Source organism: Xiphophorus hellerii, chromosome 2, assembly GCF_003331165.1.
Source record: "Xiphophorus hellerii strain 12219 chromosome 2, Xiphophorus_hellerii-4.1, whole genome shotgun sequence".
NCBI lineage: Eukaryota > Metazoa > Chordata > Actinopteri > Cyprinodontiformes > Poeciliidae > Xiphophorus > Xiphophorus hellerii.
The window spans coordinates 24868214-24881075 of NC_045673.1; the positions used below are offsets into that span (position 1 = coordinate 24868214).

The following is a 12862-nucleotide window of genomic DNA, read 5'->3' on the forward strand; positions in this document are numbered from 1 at the left end:
GTGTTTCACAAGAATTTCAAGCGCTCAGTTCGTATCCGATTTGTTTACCTTCTGGTAAATTAGCAGCTTGTTATGCTGCAGCAAGTTAAGCTGCGAGTTAAGACAATTTGAACGCTTTAACAATGCTCTACTCATTTCAAAGGAAGTGCTGCGCTACCTAATGCTGGGAAACTCTGGAAAAGGTGCCGACAGCTGCTTTACAGCGTGCTCTGAGGAAACGGAAAGATTTCCCAATAACTTCCAACTTTGACTAAGCTGACATGAAAACTTGTTTTCCATCAGGACTGTGGTACACGCTCAATAAGCCCACAAATAACCCTCTTATGGCTTTTATGATCAGGCTCAGTTTTTGTGGCTTCATGCAACTTGGCTGTGGGAACAATTAATGCTTTTCTGGCATGAGCTTTGTTTCAATTTGCCAAACAGGCTTATCGGCATAGTGACTGTGGTAAAATAAATATTCAATAAATCACGGCGATAGCAAAACACATTAAATCTCCCCATGGACTGAAATAACAAACAAAAGGAAACACTTTTACAGGCTGGCTCCTTACGTTTACGTTTCAGCAACGGGTTTTTTGAGTGTCGTAGCCTGTAAAAAATGAAATGAAAGATAAAAATGACAGCGGATGAGGGAGGTCGCTTCGAGGTTTAATTCAATAGTCTAGTTGGTTAACTGGCTCAGCGTCAATTTGAAGTATTCTTCTTTCTTCTCAAAGTAGTAGCTGAGTCGAGCGATGGCGTACCTGGGGACAAAACAGAGAGCAGGAAGTAGAAAACAAATTGTGTCGGGATTGGGTTTGAATGACACTCGAAATACATCTTTAACCAGTTTCAACATTTTTTTGCATCTGCGTTGTTTTTATTGAGCACATCGCCCCAGTTCTACCTCGCTCAGTTTCTATGCTCCATTAATCTGGAACAAACTTCCAGAAAACCGCAAAACTGCTGAAACACTGACTTCCTTCAAATTTAGGCTGAAAACCCACCTGTTTATAGCTGCCTTTATATTATATATTGATAACATATCGATCGATATGTTATCAATATATAACTCGCCAGATGATTTTAATTGTGACATTTGACAAAATGCTTGTCTCATAAAGTGATTTTTTTATTCAAAGCTCTTTGAACAGCGTTGCTGCTAAACTACTAAACTGTGACTTTATTTTTGTTTTGGTTATTTCTTACATTATCTCTGTCATTTCATCACAACGGAGAAATCCAAACTTCAAAAGGACGTAAAAGGAAGAAAATACATACAATGAAAATAGACTACAAAGGGAAAAGACATATTTATATTATTTGACCAGTTACAGCGTATTTTAACAGATTATATAACAATTCTCAGTTTGACGCATAAACGCTATGAAAAAGTTTGGTGAGGGGCAAATTGCCTTACATATACTTACATATAAGTATCATTCACTTTTCCCTAAAACTAGAGACCATGAGTAATAAACTGAAAAATATGGTCATTTAACTAAAGAACGTTTGGAATAAGTATTTATGAAATTGTCTTCCACATCTCTTCTTTGTTTTTACGTGACTTTATTCCCGTTGAAACAGAGTCACGTATTGTTTCGAACCGTAATGTTCCTCAATGCTCAGTTTTAACACAATTAAATAAAACTGTTCTGTTAGCAATAGTTTTTACTTTCCAGAAGTGTTTTGAAGTGTAAATCTTAAATCAAAGCTCAGTTCCACACAGGAATAAATTATGTTTAAATACTTACAATATTTCATCAAAGCACTGACATAAAGGTACAGTAATTAAACCCAGACTCATCTTGTGTATCTGTTGCTTACCTTGAGTGTATCAGTGTCATGTGGGTGTATTGTGAGAGTGCATTTATATTGAAATCAGGGTTTGGAGCAGTCATAAATTCCAGTAACAATAATCCCACAGATTTGGGTGCTAAATAAATTTTATTATCATCTGCATGTTCAAATATCTCTCGATTTAAACGTGTTTTGAGGAATATGGTTGTTGTGAGAACGGCGTCAACAGCCTGAAATGATCCAATAATGAGGTGCTTCTCAGGTGAAGTCACACTTTTGGGAGAAAAAGAATAGCTGTTAAACTACAATAAAAGTGTTAAGCAAGCAACAAGTATTCAGAGTAGCTTCTTCTAGTTTAGCTGAAAGTCAGCGACGAATGACCTTAAGTTTAGGGTCAAAACTCAAAAAAAGATCAGCTTTAAATTCAGTGATGTTATTAGATGTTAGCTGCTAAATGTTAGCTAGTTAGAAAGTGGCTAACTAGGTCAGCTTTAAACAAAATGATATCAACAGATGTTAGCTGCTAAATGTTAGCTAGTTAGAAAGTGGCTAACTAGGTCAGCTTTAAACAAAATGATAACAGATGTTAGCTGCTAAATGTTAGCTAGTTAGAAAGTGGCTAACTAGGTCAGCTTTAAACAAAATGATATCAACAGATGTTAGCTGCTAAATGTTAGCTAGTTAGAAAGTGGCTAACTAGGTCAGCTTTAAACGAAATGATATCAACAGATGTTAGCTGCTAAATGTTAGCTAGTTAGAAAGTGGCTAACTAGGTCAGCTTTAAACAAAATGATATCAACAGATGTTAGCTGCTAAATGTTAGCTAGTTAGAAAGTGGCTAACTAGGTCATCTTTAAACGAAATGATATCAACAGATGTTAGCTGCTAAATGTTAGCTAGTTAGAAAGTGGCTAACTTTCTAACTAGGTCAGCTTTAAACAAAATGATATCAACAGATGTTAGCTGCTAAATGTTAGCTAATTAGAAAGTGGCTAACTAGGTCATCTTTAAACAAAATGATATCAACAGATGTTAGCTCAGGGGTGGGCAATCCTGGTCCTCGAGGGCCGGTGTCCTGCAACTCTTAGATGTCTCCCTGGTCCAACACACCTGAATCCAACAGCTGAATCACCTCCTACGTGCAGTCAAGTTCTCCAGAGTCCTGCTAACGACCTCATTATTTGACTCAGGTGTGTTGAAGTAGAGATGCATCTAAAAGTTGCAGGACACCGGCCCTCGAGGACCAGGAGTGCCCACCCCTGTGTTAGCTGCTAAATGTTAGCTAGTTAGAACAGGGGTGTCAAACTCCAGTCCTCGAGGGCCGGTGTCCTGCAACTTTTAGATGAGCCTCTGCTGCACCACAGCTGAACAGAATAATTAGGTCATTAGCAAGGCTCTGGAGAACTGATCTACACAAGGAGGAGGTAATTAAGCCATTTCATTCCAGTGTTTTGTACCTGTGGCACATCTAAAAACTGCAGGACAGCGGCCCTTGAGGACTGGAGTCTGACACCTGTGAGTTAGAAAGTTCTAAAAATGAGCATCTTGTCTTCCACTCTGTGATTGAATCGTTTTATTTGGTAACCAAGTGGCTGCTCATAGTGGTGGTGGTGGGACAGCTTCAGTGCTAATGCTAACCAGACAACGTAGGAACTACTTCCTCACATACTTCAAAATAAGAATCTTGAGTATAGATAAGAGTAAGGAATAAAAATCTCATCCTGAAAGAACAATAGTTGGAGTAGTTGTAATGAAGTCAGAAGGAAGTGGGATGGATTTCCTTTCCTGCAGGTGGATGAACCCATTAACAATTTAACACGTCGCCTGATGATCTCATGTATAGAGATTGGATCTATATACTAAAATCAAAAATAAGACATTGCAACTCCGTACTGTTTTAGCTGTGATGCGAATTTTTTTTTTTCTTAATTTCAATCTCCTCTTTAAAACTCTTATTCAGTGCCTTTCAACACATCACATGTTGAAGAGATTTGTTGTTCTAATCAGAAAAACATAGACTAAGGGATGCTATTGTTGCTTTGTGAAGTAAAGGTAGGACGTCATGAATGTCTTTTCCTTCATTTTTATTTTCTGCCACCCCCTCCTTCCACTTTTGTTATGTGTGTCCTTCTTGGGTTTTGCATTTACAGTATCTCTTGACTATGTTTGGCAAGGTCTAGTTTAGTAATATAAAACTTTTTTTAAAAATGCCTGAGGAAATATTAAAACCATTTTTAACACTCGCTGCGTTTCCATTACAAACATGCACACAACACTGCCGACAAAAAGCACAATTTCGGTGCGAAATTGCGGTGTTTCCATAAATTAAGAAATGGAATTAAAATCACCCATGAATAAGTTTGTCCATTTGACTTATGCAAAAAGTTGTTGAAAAAACACGCCGCACCGTGATCCTCCAACTACTTCCTGTCATCTTCTTCTTTGTGGTTTGTGCTAGTGGCAACGTCCGTCCGATTGCCGATCACCTTATTTGTGTGACACGAAAACAAATGCTTCTTTTGCAATTTTATGAAATAAACCAATATTGATACATCCAAAAACCCACCTAACACCACCACCAAAACATTTTGACAAACGAGGTTTTTTTTTAAAGTGGCGTGTTTCCGTTAAGCAAATGGCGCAGTCATCTGGTGAATGGAAACGCAATTACTGTGTTAACCAGAAACTCAAAGGTTATTGTGATGTCAGAAATTCAGAAACACGCCTCCAGGCGTGTTTATCTAAAGGGAAAATGAGCTGCTTTGTCTATACAGAAAAATGAAATTCTTTTCTTAAGAATAAAGATCGAGGTCTCTGTTCTGTTTGTGATGTTCAGACTGTTTGTTCCTGCAGCCTAGATGTTGTTTACCCGTCACCACGGATAGACACAGGCAAGGATGAACCCTAAAAGCAAAGTGTTATCTACCAAGTGAGTTGCAAGGTAATGTACAATAATGTTGTCCTTTATTGTGTGTTTTACAAAAAGTTCATGCGGGAGTTTTCTAGCCCGTGGTCGGCACGGTGTCTTTGTTCGCAGAAGTTGCGAATCATAAAACCGCATCGGGTCTTTGTTGGATTAAGTACTGAGTCTGAAAGCTTCAGAGGACAGCTTAACGGTGATGATGAAAGTGGTTTAGTGCTCGCTCCTACCTCACTGTGTTTGAGCGTCTCGATAAATCTGATGTCTGAGTACACTGTTGCCCTTGGCCATTATACTATACCCCTTTGAAATGAAGCGAAGTTTGAAAAGCGAAAGAAAATGGAGGTGCGGAGAGGAGTTGGTCCTTTAATTAGTGCTTTCACTGAACTCCTCAATGCCGAATCGGTTTTCTCGCTCTTACCGCTTTAGTGAGACAAAAAAGATAATTCAGACACATGCTTTTCAGATACTTGTGTGCCATCACTCTGCTGCCCTTCTTGCATTTTCTATGTAAAAACCCCAAGCTCTAATTATTGTTTCAGAGTGAGTCTTCTGTTGTCTTCTGCTAGTGGAATTATTTCCTCCTTGTTGTTCCTGCCACTCCAATCGGAGACCCTTCAACACCAAGATTATGACAAAGACACATGCTTTTGGTGCAGCCGAATATGTGCCCACAATACTGGGAGGAAGAACAATTTTTTTTGGTATTATCCTGGCAAAACTCAGCAGGCAATTTTCACTTCCCTCATTCTGGTTTGGCGAGGTTTCAAAGGCATTTTTTTCTGGACAGGCTTAATCCGTTGAGAGCGGCGGGCTCCCGCGAGATGACTGACAGTTTTCTCTCGCTCAGACACAAACGCAACAACCAAGGTGTTGGAGTGCAACGAGACCTCATGATATTAAAACACCACAACAACTTTAGTCAAAGTGAGCCTTGTCTCGCAAAGCACTATCCGGTTACTGTCAGCATGTTGACTTTGTCTAGTGTGGCAGGTCTGAGGTGTCATTATTGGTATGTTCTGTAGAGGCGGTATTATGTGTTTTCCAGGCACATGGTACCATTTTATAGAACAATCAAGTAACTATGTTACCTTCAGCTGTTATAAAAATGCTGTATGACTTAAAAGAAATTTGACTTCGTAATTTAATGCCTTGAAATTGGGCTTCTGTCTCTTTAAAAACTCCTGCCCTTTCTGAAACTCCACCTTCAGGAAGTCATCACAACATCGTTCTTCTATTAACCCTTTAACGAGGTTTTTACCAGAGTTTCACTGAGTACTAGCTCCTATAATGAGCTCAGCAGATGTGCAGTTCCACCAGGTGTTTGCTAAGTGCTGCTGGCTAGTCTGAAGGAGCTGAGTGGGGGAGTCGCAAATGAAGGCTCAGAGGAGGAGCTTTGTCCTCGAAGGCGGGGCTAGGTGCGCCCATTCGTTTCGCACAGCTGGATGATTGCCATGGAAATTAAAGGATTCCTCAAGCATGCATGAAAGAATCAATTCAACACTCCAGGTAGGATTTGATGAGAAAATAACTTTATAACATGATGTAAAGCTCAAAAAAGTTGTTTTTTGTAATGCTGCCCCTAGTCTGAAGGAGTTGAATGTGACGACTTCCTGAAGGCGGAGTTTCAGAGAGAGTAGGAGTTTCTTAAAGAGACAAAAGTCAAGTTTCAAGGCGCTAAATTATGAAGTCAAATTTTTTTCAAGCCATATTTGATATATATATATATATGTATGATTAACAGTTACTTGATTGTGCTATAAAATGTCAGTATGTGCCTAGAAAATACAAAGTACTGCCCCATTAATCATTTTTATCATGAACACTGATTTCTAATACACTGATACACTGGAACCTACTTCTTTAAGACCAGCTGTTTTCACATACGATTTCAGTCATCCTTAACTATATTAAGGTCGACAGGTGAAACTCGGGTGCTCAGTGTTTATCATCATCAAAGATGAAACTGAGACATTTTTCTATTTAGCAGAAAGGTGGGGGCGGGGGAAGAGTCAGCCCCTGCATGAAGCGCAGGTATTCCCTTTCACAATGTGCTTTTGTGCACAATTCCTTCAATTTTGCAGCCCGACTCCTCCAAACAGTGGGCCTCCTCCTTGTTCATTTCCTCATAATAATGTCTTTGTCAAATAACAGCTGGGCCTGCCAGGACGTCCACAAATCGAAACCGCTGACTCGCAGACACACTTTCAACACATGAATAAAAATCATGAGAGGAAAGTAAATAAGGACGGTAGGAGGAGGGCGGGTTCGCATTCCCCTTGTGGCTCTCCATTGTCACATCCACATCTGGACCTGGTTAGAGCACAAGGCCTGTGTGACGCCTGTCACTCGTTGGGAAGTCGGCAAAGATTTGACTCATGGGGATAGAGAGCTGGGAGGAAAGTTTCTTACACACACGAATACACGCCTGCGCACATTTAATAAATTAGCATGTGTGTGACGAGGCTCCTTTGTCAGATCCAAAGTGACTTTTTAAAAGTCAAAACTCTTAAGCAGGTATTAACCATACCTTTCATCAAAGCCACGTTTCTGTATCAAAATGTTTTTATTGGTTTGCTGTAATCTAATCTTAAATGTCAAGTTTTCGGCGGCTGAAAGCAGAAAGTTGTCGTAATTAATAGAAATAAAAGCTTGAAAGCATCAGTCTGTGTGGAATTAATCTACATAGCGCATTTCACTCAGTGAAGTGAGCTGTTGAAATGAATTAACTTTTCAAAAATATTCTAATTCATCGAAAATAACTTCTACTCGCTCTGAGCTCAAGTCTATTTTTAGGTCTCTCCTTAAAGGAAGTTGTTTACTACACGCTAGCAGTGAAATGAAACTGATTAAATCTGAACAAGTTTCATTTGAAAATGACCCTAAATGCATTTATCGCCTCGTTTCTTTGGTTGCTTTTAGTCAAATTTTGGGGGGGATTTGTGGAAACTTTATATAGTTTAGTTTTTAAACCCATAACTTTTTTTTCCAGCAGTGAGACAGGTTGACTTTAGATCAGGGGTGTCAAACTCCAGTCCTCGAGGGCCGCAGTCCTGCAGTTTTTAGATGTGGTACAAAACACTGGAATGAAATGGCTTAATCACCTCCTCCTTGTGTAGATCAGTTCTCCAGAGCCTTGACCTAATTATTCTATTCAGGTGTTGCAGCAGAGGCACATCTAGAAGTTGCAGTGGCCCTTGAAGACTGGAGTTTGAGACCCCTGCTTTAGATGCTATGAACCTGTACCTACATAAAGCTGTTGAACGGTGCCTGTTTTTTTTCTATTTCTGTCTATTTAACCTTCAGTAAAAGACTGAGGCCTGCACAGAGGCGCAGTTGGTAGAGTTGTTGCCTTGCAGCAAGAAGGTCCTGGGTTCGATTCCCGGTCTTTCTGCACGGAGTTTGCATGTTCTCCCTGTGCATGGTGGGTTCTCTCCGGGTTCTCCGGCTTCCTCCCACAGTCCAAAAAACGTGACTGTTAGGTAAATTGGTCTCTCTAAATTCTCCCTAGGTGTGTGTGTGCATGGTTGTGTGTCCCGTCTGTCTCTGTGTTGCGCTGAGAGAGCCCTTTTTTTTTTTGGTTTGGTTTAACGTCAATCCTGTGCGATCCAGACAAGCAAATGTAACACAAAAAACATACTCTATTGGGGTTACTTGCTTTTTGTTATTTAATTTTATTCAGTTTTGTAGTTTTCTGCCTTGACTTGTAAACTTAAACTCTACTTAGCTGACTACAACAAGTCAGAGCACCAATGGATATTTCTTTCACCGTAATATTTTTTTTCTTTCCTTTTTTGGTAGACTATATCAATGACATCAATGAAAAGGGAACACTGGTAGGGACATTAGTGTGAAGACTAGCAGTTTTGAAAATGTTACTTTGCCCAGATGTAGCTTATGTTTTTAGTAACTCATGTCGAAGCTTCAGTAAAAAGCCGTTTAGTTGCTCTTGTCACAATTTGGTATTTAGTCACAGGCATATTATCAGTGAAGCTAACTAGCATTGGACGTTCAGACAACGTCCCCTGAGAGTTGCCATGAATGTTCATCAAATACTGTTCATCAAACGTCAAAGTAACACACCATTAAACAGTTTCCATAAATGTCTGCAGACGTTCAGTGAACATCTAGAAAATGTCCGTCCAACATTCAGTGGATGTTCATTGGCAATACTTGCTGAATGTTTAACTGTGTTTCATTCTGACGTTCGGCAAATGTTCGCAGACAGCGCTCGCCAAACGTCAACATGACCCGTATTAACATTAAAGACTCCCGTGATGAAAGTAATTATATATGATACCTAATGTATTGTACAAGAGCCGTAATGAGTAAAACTTTTACTAGAAAAATAGAAATGGTACAGAGTGTTACATTAAGTGAATGTACAAAATATTGAGAAATACATTACCAAGTCGCATTGCTATAAGTTATCTTGGTCAAAAAGTGCAAGACTTAGCAAATCCCACAAGTTTTCCTAGTGTGGAGTGTGAGGTTATACTAAGATCTAACTTTTGGTATTAACTACATTAACTTGAAAGCTTACTGTTAGCATGATGCTGCTAGTCAGTTCATATTTATTTATTTGTTTGGCAACATGCTCACCATCTCTGAGCAGTCACCCATAAGTTCATGTTTAAATGAAGAGGGCCATTTCAAAATAGAAATAGAAATGCAGAGCAAGTGTTGCATTTAGCTAATAAATCTGTTAGCTACAAGTACAACAGTTGCTATTTGTCCCAGAGTTTTTCATTTTATTGTTTCTTTCATTCAAACAGAGGCTAATGAAAACAAAGAACAGAGAGGCGGCAGAACCCTGGCTGTCAATGTTTCTTTTTGTTGAGCCTGTTAAAATAAAGAATTATGACTTTGAGCAGACACAAAGAATTTGAATGGTTGTGAGCGTGTATTAAGGGATGGCAGAGGTTAGCGGAGTAGCGCCGCTTTCAAAGATCAGACTTGGTTCCCTGTCGTTACCGTTGCTCTTGGAGCTCATTTTAGTTTAACCCCTCCAGTTAAAGAAACGTAACCCAACCCTCCACATGCACTTTAGGACAACCTCAGCCAGCGGCTTAAAGTAGCAGACGGCTACGCAAGACGTATAGCGAGGCTGGGTCGACAGCACTGAAACAATAGCGCCTCTGTGCCCCAGCGCCCCTCTGGATCACATTTCCTCCGAGGCCCATATCGAAATGTGGCAGGGGCCCCCGTTGCTGATCTAGCAAGCGGCCGGAGAAAGCCACACAGAGGGGAGGGTGCCTTATGTCAATAGTGATTAGGATCATGATCACAACTGTTGCCGGTGCGGGGCACAGAGGAAAAGCGAGTCATCAGGGTGGAAGGTGGGGGTGTGGAGGGAAGCATCGTGCCCTCCTGAACTTTACTGTCAGGCGATGAGGAATGTCTCCTGGACTCGTTTAAGATAAATAACCCTAATGCACGCTGTTGTAAATTTAAAAATAAAAGAAATTAACCTCTGGCATCCTTTGAAAGTCTTAATGAAAGCTTTGGCTTGCATCCTATCGTGATGTGTGGCGCAACAATGACGAGAAGCAGAGAATTCCCCCAAGTAAATATTTTGTCTACAAGGAGAAGTGACAAGAAGAGGAGATGTGGATATCATTCTGCTTTTACGCAAGAGTGAGAAAAAGAAATATGCTTTCAGTTAATGAAGGATATCATCGCTGTGTTGAGTCTCAACCCTGTTTCTGTTACAGCGACCTCAGCGATGAGGACCCGTCGCCATGTGTACAAACCTTTGGAAGTCAAAGTCGATAGAGGAGAATCGGGACTGCAGGATGGCCCAGAGACCCCAGAAGAAGTTGGATGCCTGGTGGAAGAGAAAGAGAAACAATTTGTGGAAAACACAAATCATCTCAGTAAAAATTATTAACTGAACAAAGGTTGGTTAGGCTTAGGCCTCGCTAATGTTTTTGTGGCTCTATCTCGATTCTTCACTAAATAACTACAAAGACTGTCAATGGAAATTGAACTGTAACTGGTGGGTTACTGGTATTGAAATCCCCCTCTGTTCATCTCAGTGGTTGTGTGCTAGGGCAAGATTCTACAGCAGCTGTGGCTACAATGTAGCTCACCACCGTCAGAGTGGGAATGACTGAGAGAAGTCCTCTGGACTAGATAAAGACCTATACAAGTAAAGGACATTTACAGCAGGTCTTCATGTATTTTGCTTATTAAAAACAAGTCATAAAAACAATTAACACATTATTATAACTGTAATAATAACCATATTGTATTATTTTGTTTTGCTGTTCTTGTATTAAATTAAATAAATTAGATCCTGCTTGTTTTCAACTCTTTTGGAAACGCTTACGCCATAAAACTATCTTACTGTCATTCAAAATATTCATAGAGTGACAATCTTATACAAGGCTATGCTGATCTACTAGATACCTTATTGATAAGCGCAAGATCCTTCCATCTTCCTGCTGGAGGGCAAAAAAACTGTTTACCAACAGTGACTAGCATTGGTTTTAGCTGTTGAGTTGTCAACATAATGCACTACATCTTAAATGTACGCATTGTTTAATTGTCAACACTACAATAACTAGATCATAAGATCAGGAAAAAGTCTTAAAAAAAAGTAGTGAAGGAGAGGGAAGTATGTCTGTTATGCTAGCTTGACTTTGACAACCTTAACATGTAGATGTGCTGCAGAATTTGGTGTGTTTCAGTTGCGTTCCAGACACCGACTCTCCGACAGATCATGAGTAGAGAAGATGTTTAAATTCGCAAATCAACCACTGCTGTGTTGAGACGATCAATTACTAATAATCACAAAATAAAGGTCAAGCCTGAAAACATAATACTGTAACCGACTGAATGTTCCGTTTTTTCTGTGAAAAATGTTGGCATTTACTACGCTAGCGGAGCAGTTGTCAGTCAGTTGCTATGGCAACGGGTCTGTGTATAGCGTAGCCAACATACAGAGTGAAAACATAGAACAATATGAGTGGTTCTGAGCTGTTGCTCAACTGTTTGTCTGCGTTGTTTTCCCTTTCCTGTGGCGATAAATTAATAATACCTACATGTCCAGGTTTCCTTTGGTTAATTGAATTGTTCTACCAGAGACGCTACGGAAAGAATAATCTTTCTGCCCACCAGCAATGTGCACAGCCGTGAAATTTCCGGATGTAAACAATAACATACGACGGGTCTATAGATTCTCTGCGGAGATTCAAATCGTCTTCAAGGAAAAGATGATTAAAAAAAATAAAAAATGAATCCCATTAGGTTGCAAGGGCTCCCTTCCTCGGGACCCCGCCGCCCCCGATAGGTGGGAGCCAAGGTGAGCGTCAAGACATGTGCATCTTTTCTTAAACAACCGCGAGGGAGGGAAAAAAAAACGTACGTGGAAGACTCTGAACTCGCTTTGAGGAAGTAGAGAGTGTGAAACTGAAGCTTATTTTTGCAGCGCTGTAGTTTAATGTTTGGTTACAGCTCCTCGTGCCATGCTGCAAGGGCTGTAAAAACACACTGTGTGACCTCCAGTTGTCGGGTTGTAACCGCTTCCAAAACTGCTGCCGCTGCATGCCAGTTGCGCGCCGCTCAGTCAGAATGACAAACCCTCTGTATTGAATAGTTCCCTCCTTAATGGCCTTGCTCACTTAGGCTTGCGGACTTCCATGCCTCCATAAATTTCTGTTGTTCTCCACCCTTATTGTAAATCTTCATGGTAAGGCCACTAATGGCACGTCCTAATAAGATCCAGACGGGGGCCTCTGTTCTGCGGCCCAATGATATAATCACATTTTTATTTGATAATCAAATAAAGGGTGGAATGAAATGCTTGTGGAGCATTGTGTGGTTTCCCTTGGCTTCCCCCACAGCCCCGCCAAACCTGGCAGATTTTCATCTCTAATCTCCGTCCTTAGTTGGGGGGGGAAAAAAAAAAAAGATTGAGCGCGCTTCCACTATGATTAGTAACTGCTCTTCATTAGGAGGAGCGTTAATCTAACGCCGAGCGGAGGGGAGTCGGAGGAGAGAGAGAGGGAGGGAAAGGGAAGAAAAGAAGAAAAAAAAGGACGACGGAGAAGTGAGGAAAGAGCGACACCACGGAGCGGCGGGCCCGAGCTGCGACGACGCAGGAGCGGCAGACGAAGGGCGGGGGGGGGGGGATCCCTGCGGAGGAAGAGGACGAGC

General features: G+C 40.6%; 1 protein-coding gene across 2 annotated transcripts in view; it reads right to left on the bottom strand.

The window, feature by feature from the left end:
* Positions 1 to 630: 630 nt before the first annotated feature.
* LOC116711596 (ethanolamine kinase 1) overlaps positions 631 to 12862 on the bottom strand; it is a 31554-nt gene continuing 19322 nt past the window's right edge. For both annotated transcript variants that reach the window (XM_032550951.1, XM_032550941.1), the window contains exons 7-8: positions 10456 to 10529; positions 631 to 746 (exon numbers count right to left, since the gene is read on the bottom strand). In XM_032550951.1, the coding sequence (XP_032406842.1) occupies positions 665 to 746; positions 10456 to 10529 (156 nt within the window). In that variant the 3' untranslated portion in view covers positions 631 to 664. The remainder of the gene's footprint in view (positions 747 to 10455; positions 10530 to 12862) is intronic.